This window comes from Oculina patagonica, chromosome 4 (genome assembly GCF_052425735.1).
Source record: "Oculina patagonica isolate OP01 chromosome 4, crgOcupat, whole genome shotgun sequence".
NCBI classification, from domain to species: Eukaryota; Metazoa; Cnidaria; class Anthozoa; order Scleractinia; family Oculinidae; genus Oculina; species Oculina patagonica.
Genome location: NC_135761.1, coordinates 60,849,066 through 60,867,056, shown reverse-complemented (window position 1 = coordinate 60,867,056; position 17,991 = coordinate 60,849,066). Strand labels below are relative to the sequence as shown.

General features: G+C 37.7%; 2 protein-coding genes across 2 annotated transcripts in view; one reads left to right on the top strand and one right to left on the bottom strand.

The window, feature by feature from the left end:
* LOC144647798 (sphingosine 1-phosphate receptor 2-like) overlaps positions 1-17,991 on the top strand; it is a 276,150-nt gene that overhangs the window by 12,598 nt on the left and 245,561 nt on the right. The window lies entirely within an intron of this gene.
* On the bottom strand, positions 4,899-13,339 carry LOC144648638 (histamine H2 receptor-like). Its single transcript, XM_078508146.1, has 3 exons — positions 13,306-13,339; positions 11,186-11,238; positions 4,899-5,840 (listed from the first exon to the last, which is right to left on the bottom strand). The coding sequence occupies exon 3, from the start codon at positions 5,787-5,789 to the stop codon at positions 4,899-4,901; it is 891 nt and encodes a 296-aa protein (XP_078364272.1). The 5' UTR covers positions 5,790-5,840; positions 11,186-11,238; positions 13,306-13,339.

The following is a 17,991-nucleotide window of genomic DNA, read 5'->3' as shown; positions in this document are numbered from 1 at the left end:
TTGATTTCAATTGTAAAACACATTAGAAAATTTACATGGAAAATGCGCTATATAAATGCAATACCACTAACATTACCATTTTATTATAATTATAAACTTTTTTCAATACTCATAAAAATGACCTATGTGCAATGATTCACTTAAAATAATTTAACTGTTAACATCACCAATTACTTTTAGTTTCAGTTTCAGTTATATTTCGCTGGTGTTCTGGGAGGCCATGGGTTCGATTCCCGTCGGGGACTCAGATTTTTTTCTTTGTCCCACGCTCGTGTCATGTAGAATAATATTCTTCACTCAATAAAAAAAGCTACACAACAGCAACCGGTAACTATTTTCCTACATCGTCGCTGGGGGGAGGGGGGAGGGGGGGAGGGGGGGAGGGGGGTTGTAAGAAATACACTTCGGTGACAAATATAACAAGACTACGCAATTAAACGTTGACGTTTCGTATGCTTCAACATACACTTTCAGTAGTGACCGTCAACTAGATTACAGTTAAATTTAAATGTCAAATGAAAGACTGGTACCTAATCTGAAAAGGTAACAATAATATTAAATAATATCAAACAGACTTAGCTTAAAGATCAGGGGCGGATCCTGGATTTTCGTTAGGAGGGGGTGAACCACTAAGGTTAGCTTAACTGACTTTTCTTTTGCAAAATACCAGTTGTATATTAGAAAGCCGCAGGTCATCTCAGTGGGGACGGGGGTTGGGTGCGCACCCTCTGCCCCTTTCCCCTAGATCCGCCACTGAATCTGCGGTAGAAGAAGGACAAAATACAACAAAAAAAATGAAATTATAAATGGCTGGTACAGTTCTAAAGGTTTTTCGCTGTCAACGTTTTTATTTAAGAAAGCCGGGTTGTAAATCACGAAGCAACAACGTCTCCTGTATTTTAAAATGTTTATCTGATCTTCCTTTCGCTAAATTTCCATTAACATATTGATTAACATAACTTATTTAACATTTGATGTTGTGATCTGTTATGGCTGATGTGTGACAGCTTTTCGTGAGTCGGGACTATATGGCGGCTATTCCGTAAAGCTTTTAAATTTTTCTGAATTTTTTTCCAACTTGCTTGCAAGCACTTTGTAATGATAGCAAACAACACCATGTTATATTTCGCCAACTTTATTTGGTAATTTCGTTTTTATTTATTGCTCAAAAGTTCCCCGTTCAAAACCCATTTTTATGGTAAATTCAAAAATAAAATGTACGGTTATTATCTGATTCTGTTTCAACATAAAACTGTGAATAATAAAATACTCTAAAACAAAAATTAATTTGTCTCCAAAACAAGGTTGAACGTAAAAATAAAAAGAATTGGAACTGGACGGCTTTCGACTTGTCAGTCAACAAAATTGTCAAAATTGACGACATTTACTCTTTATATATTTTCTCAAAAGATATTTACATCTGAGAAGAAACACAAACCTCTTTAAAAAGGATATGAAACAGGCTTTCAGGAAAAAATACCTTAAAAAAATTCGTCCCATAACATTTTTGAACATATGAATTTAATTAGCATAAATTAGCATAAAAGGACCAAAAATATTGGACCAAAAGCAACAAGCTTCACAAATGTTTAAGTTTATAAGAAAAAGTTGAAGGCAAAAATGTTCCTTGTTATAATTATTGGCAACATATCCAGCATTTCTGGTTGAAAGAGAATGAAATATAGAATTTACTAGTTAACCTAATGTTTAACCTAATTTGCATAAATTAGCATTAAAGGGATTTAAGGAATTATTGTAAAGGAATTTCAAATATTTTTTTTTTTTATCTCTGTTGTCCCAAAAAGCCTTTTCCTAAAAATTTAACGATCTCCTTATACTCATAGATAGATATAGACATTTATTCCAAGCAGAAAGCAAGGTTTCGAACGCAGAAAGCAAATATAAATAACATTTCATTGCATTTTAGACCATGTGCGTTCGTACCATGTGCGTTCGTGCGGTTCGTACAACTCTTACCTCAAAGATTTCGATCGATTCCTCGCTTGTATTTCGCAGTCGACGATCACCATCAATAGACATTCCATTATTACTGCCTTCTTTCTCTTAAAACAAACTCAAAAGCTCTCTCTGCCTCTCCCTTTTGGCTGAATAGAGAAATACGTCGTGTAGACCACATTCAAGTATATAAGCTCAAATTTGCAGGTGGATTGGGTAATAACCTTGTCACGCTTTCTGCCAAAATTCGTAGCGATCGGATGTAATACAAATTAAATTGTTGCGAAATTTTTTGGTCATTAGACTTCAGCGACTAATATTTACATAGTTTTAAAAAGTCTTCAACCTCCATTGTTATCATCCAACCCTACCAAATTGTTGCCAGATAAATTTAAGGAAAACTCAAAAAGTTTGGCAGCGTTTGGTTAAATCTTAAAAAAGTTATAAAAGTATAAAAGTTCAAAGTCAACGCGGGCTTCAAAAGCCCCCCCCCCCCCCCCCCGGTCTGAATTATTTTTACATTTTTACGGGTTTAAAGCACATTTTTATTTATTTTGAGTACTTTGCAGTGATTTTGGGTGGTTTTCTGGCATTTTTGAAAAGTTTTGAAATCCAAGATGGCGGCTGTTTTGACATCATGATGTAATTGTCACGTGATGTGACGTCACCATCTCACTTGATATATAAAAAGAAAGAGTTTTGAAATACAATACATCCTATAAGTTGCATGGTGATTGCTTAAATATTCTGGAAGTTACATAGGGAATAGGGTTAATGGGAATAACAGAAAATTGGGCCTGTGGAAATTGAAGAACTCACTACTACGCTATTGCCAGAATGCATCAATAGCATAGTATGCGAATGCAGATGACTTAAAGTTAAAACTGATTGACCATTTAAAGCATTGTAAGCAACGCAAAAGTGGTGCGCCTCGCGCACGATGGTAAACGATTCCCACCGGAGCCCTAACTCTTAATCACCCCGATTGTAGTTAAGTTATGGAAACGAGGCGACTCCTACGATATCCGCTCACGTAAGCCCCAAGCTAAGGACAGTCAACCTCGTTCCGAGGCTCTCTTTCTATTTGCCTTCTTTGTTAAGTGGGTGATTTCTCGATACAATTTCATGAGCTTGAAAGAAAACAAGAGCTCTCCTCCCAAAACTCAGAAAGCGTTAAAGCATTTATAATAATATAATTACAGCAAAACACTAGGAAAACATAGCAAAACATGTCACCAAAACGAAACTAAAGGGAACATCAACAAGAAGCAAGCAAATGGACATTTCTAACTGAGTGCTGGGGCCCGCCATGCGGGGTTTCCCCAACCAAACGCAATATCAGCTTCCAGAAAATTAAAGCCCGAAAAATACCACAAACTCGAGATCAAACCAAAAGGGAGCTCCCGGAGACAACCAGAACCACGAATATAGTATATAGGGAGTCTTAAAATAATATATAACGACTTGGAAGGGGAAAAACCAACCACACGGCAAGCCCCGAAATACCCCGTCTAGGACAGAGTGTAAGGTTTTAGATAACCCCTTTCGGGACAAGCCGACGCGGCGGTTAATCTCGCCTCCAGATACAACGATAATAAGTAATCTTTCCATATTTTTCCATTTCATTTTTCCTCTTTTTTAGTTCTCTTTTCTTGTTTTGTTTTTTTTTTAGGTTTCTCACTTCTGTCTCATCTTCTAGCTTCTAACTATTTAACATGCTGGATTCAAATCGTGCGACCTCGAGGTCTATGAAATAGTTGAAACTCTAAGCAGTCCGTAAGTAGAACCGACAACTTTTACCCCTCCTCCAAATAAATCCATTCCATCTCAACCTACGTGCTGCCAGTGCGAGACGAATTTATACTTTTCAAGGCAAAGTAAAATATTCAAAAACTTCAGACACTGAACATGTAATAACATTCTTTTATTGGATCTTGCTATTTACAACTCAATCAGGATCAAAGATGTGTTACAACATCAAATATATATACTTAAACACAGATAAATTAAAGATAAATAATAACGTAGCGTTGTATATGGGAACAACCATGAAGTCAGTTACAGGACTGAGCTTACATTACAAAACTTTGTTATACAATACTTACATTATGAACATTGTATTGTACTATTTACAGAATAGCCCGCAGAGCAGGCGTATTTAGTGAGCGCATTCGAATGCATTTTGATCGGGCGCCATCTTGTACTCTTACTCGGGAGAGGATTGGGGATAGGAGAAACGTGTCCTAGGGTAGTAGGAGTGAGGCAGAAAAGGTAGTGAGGGGGGAGATGGAGGGTAAGGAAAATCCTCCCCCCCCCACCCCCTCTCCCCTCTCGCTTTTCCTCGCTTCCAAGCCTCCCTCTTTCTGTCCTCATCCAACATGGCGGCGAATCTACTCGATCGCGAACTAATACTACGTGCGCCCACGGAAAACGCCTGCACTGTGCACAGGCTATTTACAGAACTTTCCCACGTTCTATAAATTCACGGTATATTACATTCAAAATTAGACACAGATAGTGCATTTTTCAAAGTTTTAATAACGTCGAATTAAAGGTGTTTGATAACATCCATTATGTTAAATTGAACACATTCCATTCGCGTATGGGTAATATTTTTTACTTCAAATTAATAAAAAACTGAAGAACAATACTGCAATGAGGTAAAGTTAATATACAAAAAACACTCCTCAAATTTTATCCTATCATTACCATTATCTAAGTATTAGAGAATCTGCAGATGATTATCGATCTGTTTTAATTGTAAATTGTGCTATAAAAAACGCATTTTAGAAAAGGCGCGTCTGGGAGCCTCTGATCTAACTAAACCATTATTAATTAAGAAATATGGGTGCGTCACAAGACTTGAATAAGTGGGTTATCATGATTGAGTGTGTCTGGCTAACAAAGAAAGAACAAAATTTTCCTTTTTTCTTTTATCTGTTTTACATGTCGCGAAGAGGAATACCTGCAGCTTGGTTCAGCCGCCGCCGCCGAGGTCGTTTGCGAAAGAGTGCAACCAGAGCCCTTCTAAACTCGGGCAACCGGATCGTATATAAAATAGGATTTACAAGCGAGTTTGCAAAAAATAAAACAATCAAAGTGAAGTCAAACCGAGAAAACGTTATTTCGGACAGTGAACTGAAGATATCAGTGGTGTAATAGAGAAACGCAGTTATTACAAATGGTAGCCACAAAAGAAGAGAAACAAAAGTTACAATAAACAATGTCATGGTCAGTTTTCTTTCTCTACTGGCTGCACCATGGTGTTGAGGCTGCGCTCCACAACGGAGTTTAATAACAATGGACGCATAAGAAACACAAATAAAAAATAGACAAAAGAAATTGAATGAATTTAACAAATGAAAAGCATCATTTACGCTTTTCTTGCCAAGAATTGCAAGAGCAATTGATAAAAACCCAGCTATAAACCAAACGACAGCAACTGTTAATCGGTAAATCCAGATTTTTATGACACGATGTCTGAACGGCCAAAATGTCGCATGCAGCCGTTCCAAAGATATAGCGGTGATGTTTGTGAGAGATGCAGCAGGGAACAAGCGGACAATAATGGTAGCAAATGATTCCCAGTTTTTAGTGAAGATGTACTTCCATAATTTACAGTATGCTCCACCGTTATAAAATAAAACGTACGCAGCTAATCCTCCAACCAAAATATCTGCAACTGCCAAATTTATGACCAGGTACGTGCTACGCTTACGGAGATTGCGATTTTTTATGAAAGCAATGATTGTAATGATGTTAAGTGTTACTATAGCAACAGACTCGGTCAAGCCTACAGCAAGCCGGGCTATGCACTCAGGTAATGAAACCATCTTTGAAGCTCTCTCCTTTTATTTTTCCTTTTGTAGTAATTCCTCCTGTATCTGTTAAGGAAATTACTGATTTTGTTAGCATTTGTTGTTCCTTTAGCAGTGCTATATTCTACCGGGGCTTTCTAGACTCTGGGGCTCGTTTCTCGAAAGTCCCGAAAACGTTTCGGGCCCGTTATGTCATTTAAAATTATCTGCATTTTAAAAACAGAGAAGTGTGTAGGCCTGAAACTTTGTATGAAGCAAACCTCCGTTCATATGAAAAATATCACGGAATTAAACAGCTCTGTAATTGTAAGGTTTGAGATTTTGCTATGGCTTTTCGGGTGCGAAAACTTTACGAGACCTTTGAGAAACGTTACTAGCCAAAATTAAAAGCAAAATTAAAAACAAACTGCTTTATAATCCCCATTTGAACGAGATTGATATTTTCGAAAGCAATGCGTTATGAAAATGCTGCAAATAGCGTTTCAGAGCTTTTCGATTTAAAAAACATTCTGGGGTGCATTCCCCAGACCCCTATAGTGGCTCGTGCTTCCGACGATCGCAAGTTTTTGCCTCGTCTATGCCGAAAGCCATACCTTCCCTTGCTCCATCTTAATTGTTAGCTTTGTTTAACTTTTAGTGAGCTACAATCCTTTATATGTTTATTTACGTCATGGTACAGACGTTGAACGGGCGGTTTATCCAGTTAGTTAGAGTTACGGAGAGACTCATGGTGCGCAAGGTCATTTTACTAGGTTGATATGTGACACGCGTCCTACATACTGCTAGGATCAGCAATGTCGATAGCATATTGTATGGTGATAAATAAAGAGAGATGACAAAATTACCATTTTTCTTTTTCTTTTCTTTTCTTTTATTAAACAGTACGCGATTGACCTTGCTGATCCTGGCAGTAAGCAGGACGCTACAGGCTAGCAGGACGCGTGTCGCTATTTGAACCTAGTAAATAGCACTGGTTACCAAGAGTCTCTCCGTAGCTCAGTGGAAAATGCGACTGCCGGTGTTTTAGGCACGGGTTCGATTCCCGTCAGATATTCAGATTTTTTTCTTTGTCTCACGCTGGTGACGAGATCAACATTAGTTTTATGTATCTTTCCAGAATCTCATAATTCTAGAAGTTATATCCTTTTTTAATTGGAGTTGAACTATTAGATTCGCGAGTAGGCTATTTTCCGACAGCTTTTTCCGCAAACTAGTAACCAATAGCGTGGAAGTATTTTTTTAGTGCGCGCCTTCGATTGGTTGAAAAAAATTAAGAAGAAGTGCAAGAAGAGCCGAACTGGTGAAGACGAGCAAACGGCATTACGAAATTACTCTTTGTTGGCAAGGTGACGTCCAAAATCGTGGACACATAGTTAACAAATCAAAATTTCTGCAAGTGCTTGATGAACAGCTACTTATTTTTTTTAATTAAATCTTCTTTTCAAAATTACGAAAAAAATTCGTTCGTCGGAAAGGGGGGTGGCATCCATTTCCCTCCTTCCTTGTGCGCCCGAGGATGAAAGAGTGTCAGGCATATCTTTTCAAAACCAAAAATATCTGTGTTAAATTGTGTAAAACTTTCAATATTATTTAACCGTTTTCAGTTGATTTCCTTGATCACCTCTCCTTTCGTCTTCGCCGAATTAAACATTTGGATGTGTTCCAATACAGCTCTTTTTCAAAAAAATTCGACTGTCTGCAATGCTTATCGCACTCGAAAACATGATTTGAAAAAATCTAACAGACTTCGATTCGCATTTGAAAAGTAAAAAATAAATGAATCGAACAAAGCTAACATGGTGGTTTAACTCACTGCGACAGGCGCAAACTATCCATTGCATGTTCGCTATTTGATTTTCGTGTTCATTTTTTTACGCAGACTCGAACCTTCGATGTAAGTCGTATTTCGCGAACGTATAATTGAGACTTTGACTTTTACGAACGGCCGAGTAAGAATTTGATTTCCTGGCAGAAATGGAACATCGATTTTTCTTCGTTTTTTGCTCATTATTAGCTTTAAGGTAGATAAGAAACCTGATGTAGTTTGTTTCCCCTAGAGGTCTTCTAATTTTAAGAAAACAAAGAAAATCGATTTCGGTGGTCGAAGTCACAAATTTCCTAACTTTTAAACCCGAAATTAGCTATTATGAACACTACTCGCGTTCGCTTACAAAACAGCGCAGAGAAATTTGGTCACTTCCTATCAACATAAAAACTCGGGTTTTTTCGCTAGCCTAATTTCAGGGCTTTAGCGCAACTCTTCCAACTGAAAACAAAAAAAAAACTGACGAGGAATGCTTTTTACGATAACAAAAATTTGAATGAAATAGTAATTTTCAACTGCAGTATTTAGCATGTGGTATAACATTTTTTTCAATTCTCGCTCAAACGTGCATACAGATATTCTTATTCAACATACCTGAGAATTGGCTTGGGTTATTGGAAAGATTCTCACTTAGAGGGCATCAAACTTCGGCAAATTTTCACAGCATGACCGTAAACTGTGTAAATACTTCTAATTGCCAAACGCCACGATAATGAATGTTTTAACCCCAAATGCTCGTCTTTCCTTCTTCTTGCCGAATGTTCCATTGCAAAATTCCCTTTTCAACGAAATACTGAGATAAAAAAGCTAACCTGGGTCAATTAAGGTCCATTTTGATCGCAAAACCTCTTCGCCATTTTGCCACAAGATTAGATTTGTGACTTACGTGACATAATAAACGTGACATGAAACACGATATTGTGACGTAAGTGAGTCTGCGCAGTAAGAGCTCTGGGGTCGAGAATGTCAAGGAGTTAAAATGATAACGCAAAAAAATTCTTCAGCACTGCCAACGCAGTTTGAGGAAGCAAATTGATCGTTCTGGAGTTCTGTACACACTTTCGTCAAGAGAAAAGAACCACGATAAAGGAAAATTGCTAAGGATGAAGATGCAAAAGGAATTTCGCGCTTAACAGTTGCTTTGTTGTATTTTGGAGCCAAGAAATGTTTAGCTGTAAGTTAGGCTATTTTGATCGATATCACAATATTTTGTGGGACTACGATGCATTGGTAAATATGCTGCCTTCAACAACCCAAGCCAATTCTCGGGTATGTCTTAGAAAAACATTTACATGTGTGTTTAAACGACAATTGAGAACATTTGGAGTTATACCACATATTAAATAATTCCGTTGAAAACTGCCGTTTAATTCGACTTTCTAGTATCGTGAAAAGTATTCCCCACCTTTTTAATTATTTCAGTTCGAAGAGTTTTGCTTAAGCCCTGAAATTATATTTTAGCGAATGGAAAAGAGTGTCTCTGTTGATAGAAAGCATCCAAAGTTTTCAATGTGGCTTTGTTTGTGAACACGACGAGAGTTAACGATAGCGAATTTCGGGTTGAAAATTGTGTCACGTTGAGGCTCCGATCACGAAAACTGACTTTGGTTTTTTTTTTCTCGAAATTAGAAGACTTCTGGGGGGAACAAAATACTATGTACTTATTGACTGAGTGGGAGGGCCGGACGGGAAAATATTTGGCTCGAGGTCAGGACGCACGGACCGAGCGCAGCGAGGTCCGTGCGTCCTGACCTCGAGCCAAATATTTTCCCGTCCGGCCCGACCTAACTCAGTCAATAAGCATTTTATCATATGACCACTGAATTTTTTTATTGTTTTTTCTTTCGTGGATGCAGACGCGGCGTCCCATTTCGCGCGCATTTTGAAAAGCCAATGGTAGCACGTATAATTCGTTTGGGAAGCCAGTAAAGTGCATTTGAACTGCGATGTGCGTGCAAAGTTTTAAAACTTCAAAATTGTCAACCAAATCGCCGAGTTAAGCTCCAATCCAAGGAGATTTAAATCCGACTAAATTCCTCGTACAGGAATGCAGTTACTAGAAATTTCAAAGGAAACGTTTGTGAAGGACTACAACAAAAAGTTTGCACGACGTTTCGGCTAGTCATGCTCGTCTCAGCGAAGACTGAATTTAACCTGATTGAACAACTTAGCGACGTATCTTCTGCCGAAATTCACAATTGGTTTGAACGAGAGGATTAATTAATTTTCCTCCAAGAAGGATTTTGGATGTTAAAAACAACACTAGATCATAATCTATCAACTACATGAAGACTTGGAAAGGGATTGTCACTAGCAATTCAGGATTTTGCTTTGCTTCGTTTCCCTTTGGATTCAAATTGGTTTGTTTACCACGGGTCGTAGATTCATGAACGTCGGCTGTTGCTGCTTAGTCCTTGCATTCGTTAGTTCATCGACGATGTTGAGCTCTGCATTACAGTTGATGTCCAAATTGTGCTTAAAATGCTTCGCGAAAACAAGCGGAAAACTGTGTCATTGATCAGGTTAGTCGCAAACAGGTACTCGCATTTTGTTTGTTGTGATTTAAAATTTCCGCAGCCTGAGAAAAGAGAAATTTATGTTTACTTCGCATTTGCATTTTTTCTTCAATGTTTATCATGACTACAAACCAGGATACGTCTTTGTCCGATTATGTTGTGTTTTTTTACGGCTTTTATTTCGATTTTATTGTTGTTGTCCGGAGTATTTCTTCATCATTTGCCGAGTTTAAACACGTTTTGTTTTACTTTTTGCGCCTGCAAACTACATTGTTTTCTAGATAGTTAAGTTTTAATAAACATGTTGGACATCAGTTTGCTTTTTAGAAAAATCTTAACTATTGCTCATCTGAATTCAAAGCTGTGGAATCAACTGGTTCCAATTTCGGCAGTAACGGGGCCGTACGCTTTTCTAGTAGGGCCGTACGGCTTTTTCCGGCCCTGCTAGTGCGAGGCGTACGGCCCTCATACGGGACTTTTTTTCATATGGTTTTCCAAGGAAATTGCGCGCGGGTCCGTACGTGTCATATGATAAATCAGGTTTCTTATCTACCTAAAAGCTATTAATGAGCAAAAAAAATGAAGGAATTTGATTTTTCAATTTTCTGCCAGTGCAAGCGCGGTTTTTATTTAAAGTCCTTCTTAAACTTCTAAAATAAAATAAAAGAAGAAATGAAAGTAGAAAGTCTGTTATTCACAACACTGCCGAAGGCGTCGATGCCTTGTGACAGATTTTTGACAGAAAAGTACAGCTGCTGATTTTGCATTACTGACGCTTTTCTTTCTTGAACGTTTGGTTTATGAACATTTGTTCGCTAGTTTGACTTGCATCCCAGCCTTGCAATTGTAGGTTTGGTTAATCAATATTTCAGCCTAACTGGCATTTTTTTTTTACCGTTAAGGTGTTGTATCTACCTTAGATAACGGAAATGCATGAACGGCTTCGTCTGGAAAAACGTCGAACCACTCTCAGGCCAGTAAAAAATTTCGTGCTAGAGGAAATTCAGCCTATAGTTTAACAACAGAAAAAAAAATCTTACCGAAAAAAAGTTCCAAGAAGACCAACTTACTTGGCAATGGAAAGCCTTTACAGGGTATAGCCTTGCTGAAGGACAAAATCACACTGCAAGGAAAAATACAAATCATTTCGCACACAACTGCAACAAAGCGTATCTACAAAGTGTTACTAAACCTATTGTATTAGTTTTAAAAACAATTTACGTTTGGTGTATGTATTAATTATTCTTAGTGGAAATTAACCGTAAGGAGAATGTTTGAACAAGGCAAGTTGAAGTTAAAAGTCCACTGATAAGGAGGCTTATTAAGGTGGCCCGCGGCTAATTCCGGGAGCGAAGGTGCTATTTTTTAAATCGAATTTTGGGCATGAAAACCTTAACCGATTTCTCTGATTTTTGGTAGTCGAAAAAACAAATGTTTAAATTTAATAAAGCTTTAAAATTTGGAACAAACAAAAACAGTGAACACGAAATATAAGCACTTTTAAATTAACCTATTTTTTAATAAAACGCAAATATTTTCTAAACGCGAAGATAGATTTTTTTTCTTATTGCTTTCAATACGTTCAAATTATCCAAGAATTCATGTGAGCAAGTTTCAGCGAAATCGGCTGGGTAGAAATTGCTGCACAGTTGACTGTTAACGGATTTTAGCTTTAAAATATTATGCTTGTGTATTTTTGCCAGTTGTTACAACAACGCTTGTGTAATGTTTTGATTGCATTGATTATTTGAAAGCTTAATACCAGCTAAAACAATGAAGAAACTTCTGAAAAGATCGGAAACTCCTAGCAAAAGTTATAAGCAAATAAAACCACGATGTTTAGGGGAAAGTATTTTTTAAAATATTCATTGTCTTTCAACCACAAAAAAACTACCGATTTTTTTTCTTTTATTTTTAAGTATGAGAAAATCCAGCATGTACACAAACGTCCTTATCTAGTTTCTTGTGTGTAGACTGGATTCAACTCGCCGAATTTAGTACGTGAAGATGGCTACCTCTCGTCTTCCATTTTGAAGCGCTTTGGAAACCCTTGTGTTCCAGTAAATTATTCAAACTTGCCGCATTCCCAAGATTTTTTAGCACCTTGAAATAAACGGGCGTTCATTTCCAGGTGCTAAATAATCTTGAGAATGCGGCATGTTTAAATAATTTACTGTAAGTTGAGGGGTTTCCAAAGCGCTTTAAACTGAAGGACGAGAGGTAGCTATCTTGAAGAGCCAAATTTGACGAGTTTTATCGAGACTTCACGCTCGAAACTAGATGAGGGCGTTTGCTTATATGTTGGATTTTTGCATACTAAAAATTAAAAGAAAAAAAATCGGTCGATTTTTTTTAATTCGAAAAAGATTGAATTTTTCTAATTTGCAATTTTCGCACCGTAAACCACTTATGCTTCATTTGATTATAACTTTTGCGGAGAATATCCGATCGTTTCAGATTTTTCAGCAACTTTTTAGGAGATATTGAGCTTTCACATGACAGAAGTGATCTTAGCATTAATTAAGCATTGTTGCAATAGCTGGCGAAAATATCCAATTACAATATTTTTATGCGAAAAATAAACAGTCAACTGTGCAGCAATTTCTACCCAGCCGATTTAGTTGAAACTTGCTCACATGAAACCTAGGCTTACTTGAAGTAATTGACCTTAATTAGAAAAAAATCTATCTTCGCGTTTTGAAAATATTCGCATATTTTCGAAAAAAAGGTTTTCCATAAAGTGCTTATTTCTCGCGATTGTTTATATTTTGGGCTTTAAAAGGTAAAGATTTATAAAATTTAAACATTTGTTATTACGACTACCAAAAATCAAAGAAATCAGTTACGGTTTTAATCCCCAAAATTCGATTTAAAAAATAGCACCTTCGCTCCCGGAATTAGCCGCGGGCCACCTTAAACAGCGCCATTTCTTCGCAGTTATTTTTTTTTCTTTTCACGAATAAAGGAGACTGCAATACGTTAGAATTCAACTGAATATGGGCAAAACATTTCTTCCCGCTTGAGCATAAACTTAAGTTTTGTAATATGTTACGAGAGGCGCGCTGCGCGAGTAGCGTGATGTACGATTACCTATCATGCGTGCAACAAATGACATGCTTCAAAATAGCCATTTCCTATTTGACCATTTTGTTTATGGACTGGTAATTATCGGGAAAAATCTTCAACTCACCTTTACTTATGAAAAAGTGGACTAGTGCTTCTTGGTGAATCGTCTTACTGTATGACAAATTCACACTGCAATGAGAAATATAAATTTAATAGTTGGCTAAGATCTATATTAAAGAGATATATATATATATGACTGAATTTTTGAAAACCGTGTCAGCAACACAAACCTCTCACTGGCACTTTGCCAGGAAAATCAAAGGCTTTGTCAGTCACTGAAGCAAAGTCAAGCAGTCACTGGCGAACAAACACACTCACCTGAGTTTTGCCTAGCTGGATCACTGCCGCAACCTAACCTTGTAGCCTAACCAGGCCAGTTCTGCTGACGAAAACCAAAAAAGACCAAAAAATCAGTTTTTTAGTCCAAGTGTCCACTTTTTGAACCCACCCCACCCCCCTGGGTTATGAGACCTGCTGGTTGGCATGGTACCACCCTGTAGCCTGAAGCCTGGGCTGCATGCCAAAACCCTTCAAGACACCAAGCCCCCTGCTTTTTCAAGCGCCAGGCTGGCCTGACCCCTGGCTATCGCCAGGCGACAGGCGAAAAAGTTTTGCTTCAACCGGAGACCATGTTTTCAAAAATCCAGTCAAATGTTGGCAGGTAATGCCTGGAATTGCACTGACAATCACTGTTCGCCCAGCTGACTTGCCCGGTGCCCGAGCCTGGCTAACGGTAGGTCACAGCCAGCTGGAAGCAGGCATTCCCTGCCAACATATGACTGAATTTTTGAAAACCGTGTCAGCAACACAAACCTCTCACTGGCACTTTGCCAGGAAAATCAAAGGCTTTGTCAGTCAATCAAGCAAAGTCAAGCAGTCACTGGCGAACAAACACACTCACCTGAGTTTTGCCCAGCTGGATCACTGCCGCAACCTATCCTTGTAGCCTAACCAGGCCAGTTCTGCTGACAAAAACCAAAAAAGACCAAAACATCAGTTTTTTAGTCCAAGTGTCCACTTTTTGAACCCACCCCACCCCCCTGGGTTATGAGACCTGCTGGTTGGCATGGTACCACCCTGTAGCCTGAAGCCTGGGCTGCATGCCAAAACCCTTCAAGACACCAAGACCCCTGCTTTTTCAAGCGCCAGGCTGGCCTGACCCCTGGCTATCGCCAGGCGACAGGCGAAAAAGTTTTGCTTCAACCGGAGACCATGTTTTCAAAAATCCAGTCATATATATATGCTCAAGTAAAAGTCTGGTGTTAATCGGCAAGTATTTTGGTTGTAAGCTAAGCAAAAAAAAAATCAGCACGAAAGTGTTCTGATAAAATTTCGTAAACAATCGACCTCATCGCCTGATGGAGACTAGCAGTATTGCAGTCGAAACGTCGCGATTAACATCTCAAAGCGATTCTATCGTGAGACAAACGAATAAATGTTCATTCATAACATGTATTATGATAGGTACTATTGCCAACGCGCCATATCTGTGAAATGAAGTTGTTTTCTGCACCCTTCAAAACATTGGCTTTTACATTTTTTATTGATTGTGTGTCATCGAATAAATTGTCAACCATTCGACATGATTCGAGTGAAACGCGAATCAAACAACACATTCGTTCATTGTTTAGATTTGAAGCTTTACCTTTAGCGATCGCCACTCAGAAAGAGAACAAAAGGATATAAAACTTTCGGACCAGAAAGAATGCAAAAATGTAGTATTAGTTACATCGCGTTCGTATATTTAAACTCATGAAATAGAATAAAAGAATAAAGGAAAGTAAAAAGTCTTTAATTAACAACACAGCCGAAGGCTTCGACGCCAAAACCTTACTTGTCAAAGTATTTTTGACAGAAAGGTGAAGCTGCTGAATTTGCATTACTGACGCTTCTCTTTCTTAAACTTTAGGTTTAAGAAAATAAGTTTCAAGAAGACTTCAATTTACTTTGCAATGGAAAGCCATTACGGTGACAAGTATTGCTAAAGGACGATTTCTATTTATGTCCGTCAGCACGTTGGTGCAAGTGACTTCGAGTGTAACCAACATAGCCCGCACCACACAGACCACTTTGAAATTTATAAACTAAACATTGTTGGTTAACAATGGCTGGCTTGATTTCTTCCACTTTGAGGTCTTCCTGTAATTTCCGGCTGACAAAACTGGTTGGATTGCAGTCTTGATCTTGAAGCTTAGGTTGTTAAGACGCTGTTTAACAATGTTCGCTGAGTCTTGGCTTTAAAAGGAAGTTTGTATTTTATTTTGATGTTCAACTTTTTTCGCATACTCGAACTCGAACCTTCGATGTATTTCGTAAGTTTTATTTCGCGTTTGTACATTTAAACTCATGAAAAAATTAAAGAACAAAGGAAAGTAAAAAGTCTGTTATTTACAACATTGCCGAAGGTTTCGACGCCAAACCCTTCTGACAGAAAGATGCAGCTGCTGAATTTACATCTACATACAACTTTTTTTCTTGAATGTTTGGTTTATTAACATTTGTTGGCTAGTTTGAGTTGCATTCCAGCCTTATAGGTTTGGTTAATCAATAGATTTCAGTTTATTCGGCATTATTTTTTTGTGCAATTATTAAAGTGTTGTAAATCCCGTAGATTCAAGGAAGTGTATAGAGTAAGACGGGCTGCGTCTGACGGGTTGCCTCTGGAAACGTTGAACCAGCTATGTAGTATAAAAATTACGTGCCAGTGCAAATTCACCTTATAATTAATAAAAAAAATTAAAAAAAAAAAACAGAAAAAACTCATCGACTACAACAGACTTCAACTTACTTGTTAATGTAAAGCCCTCACAGCGAATAGCAGAAAGGACAAATTCACACTGCAAGGAAAAACATTATAATCATTTAGTACCCAACCGCAACAAAACGTATAAATAAATTGCTACTAAACCTTTCTTTTATTTTAGCTAACTTAACTTACCTTATTGCGGAAAAAAAAACTTCAAAATTTCTTGGAAATAACTCGTGATATCAGAGTAACCTAGCCGTTCACGGAGCAAAATAAACTGCTTAAATGAGTATTTAGTGGGCGTGTTAATAAATATGGTTTGACAAAATGTCAACAAAATTGACGTCTTTACCCAGTTTTCTTCATTTCTGTGTAAAATCCATCCTCATAATGAATGATTTGCCACTAATCGGATCCTGTGTTTTGCGTGGAAGATTCTGGGATCGCTAGGGGGCAAACATTGCAAGTCGCTAGAAGAAAATGTATGGCGAAAAATTGTTTTGACGCTCAAAAATACGATTTTGGAGGGAGATCAAGGCTTTTTCACCAGTATTTTATCAGAAATGGATTTGGGCAATGTTGGTACGTTGAAAGTGTTAGGTTTTGTTTGAATAACCGTAAGATATGCGATAAAATCTACCGCTTTTATGAAGGTTTACACGTATTATGAAATAGACATCGCGTATTAAACTGGGGTCTCGAAATATTATAAAATTGGAAATAGCTCAATAAAGCCCTTTCAGTATTTGAATAATATTTAACGTTTGCACAAGCTGTTAATTTATTAGTCACGTCTTTTATAAACAAATAATTATTATGGCTTCGTAATATTAAAGGTGACAGACATTCACAGACTCCTACGATCGTGACTTTTATAAATTTCCAAATCGCTTTTGGATTTGGTCGTTTATTAAATCTATTTTGTTTATTACTAGTTTATAACGGGAACTATATCCTGTCAGCTGTATTATTGAGAAGTGTTTTAAGTTGAGTAGAGCCCTATCAATACCGCCAGCAAATGTGAAGAGGTCGAAGGTCTGCGTAGTTCCCAGGTAGTACATTTTTACACCTCTGCACTGTATTTATTGTTATATGAACTTTATGTATTGGCTATTGGAACTGTTGTGATTTATCTTGGCTCATTTATATTTGCAAGATGTGTTTTAAATTCGTTCTGGAAGGACAAGATCTTAAATTTTCCGTGAAGATGTTGATTAGTACAGTGTTGCGTGAATGTGTTGCTTCGTATCGCGGATGACATGTTTATTTTTGTTTAGCCAGAGGCTGCTTAGCTTTACTTCGAGAAAGATATAACCTTGTTTTAGAGCCGGCCATGCTCATGACAAATCATCTTTCTTATTCTTGGCGGGTAGAGTCTTAATAATCCATCGCGAGGAAGAATCGTTTGCCTCTCTGGGTACCTTCGATAGTTATCACATACCGCACAATGATGACAGTGATCGCTACCGGCCGGGCATATTACTAAAATTATTTATATAACTTAACATAGAAATAATCCTGTACACACGTAAATACAACCCAAAAGGCTTTATTAAGTAATTTCCTCCCGATATATACCTAACTTGTAATATTTCGAGACCATTTTGAGATGTCAATTTTAAAATAAACCTTACGAAAGCAAGGAGGTTTATCGGTAAACTTGATCACATATTTCACGGTTATTCAAACAAAAACTTACACTTTCGAGTATCAACAATGCCCAAATCCATTCCTGATAAAAATACCCGCGAAAAAGCGTTGATCTCTCTCCAAAATCGTATTTTTGAGCGTCAAAACGACTTTTCGCCATACATTTTCTTCTAGCGACTTGCAATGTTTGCCCCCTAGCGATCCCAGAATCCTCCACGCAAAACACAGGATCCGATTAGTGGCAAATCATTCATTAGCCTGAAACTCAGGCGTCTAATTCTCAGGTGATCAGAGAAGACAACTAAAATTCAGGCTTGCTTGCTCGTAAAATCTTTATTAAATTATGGACGAAAC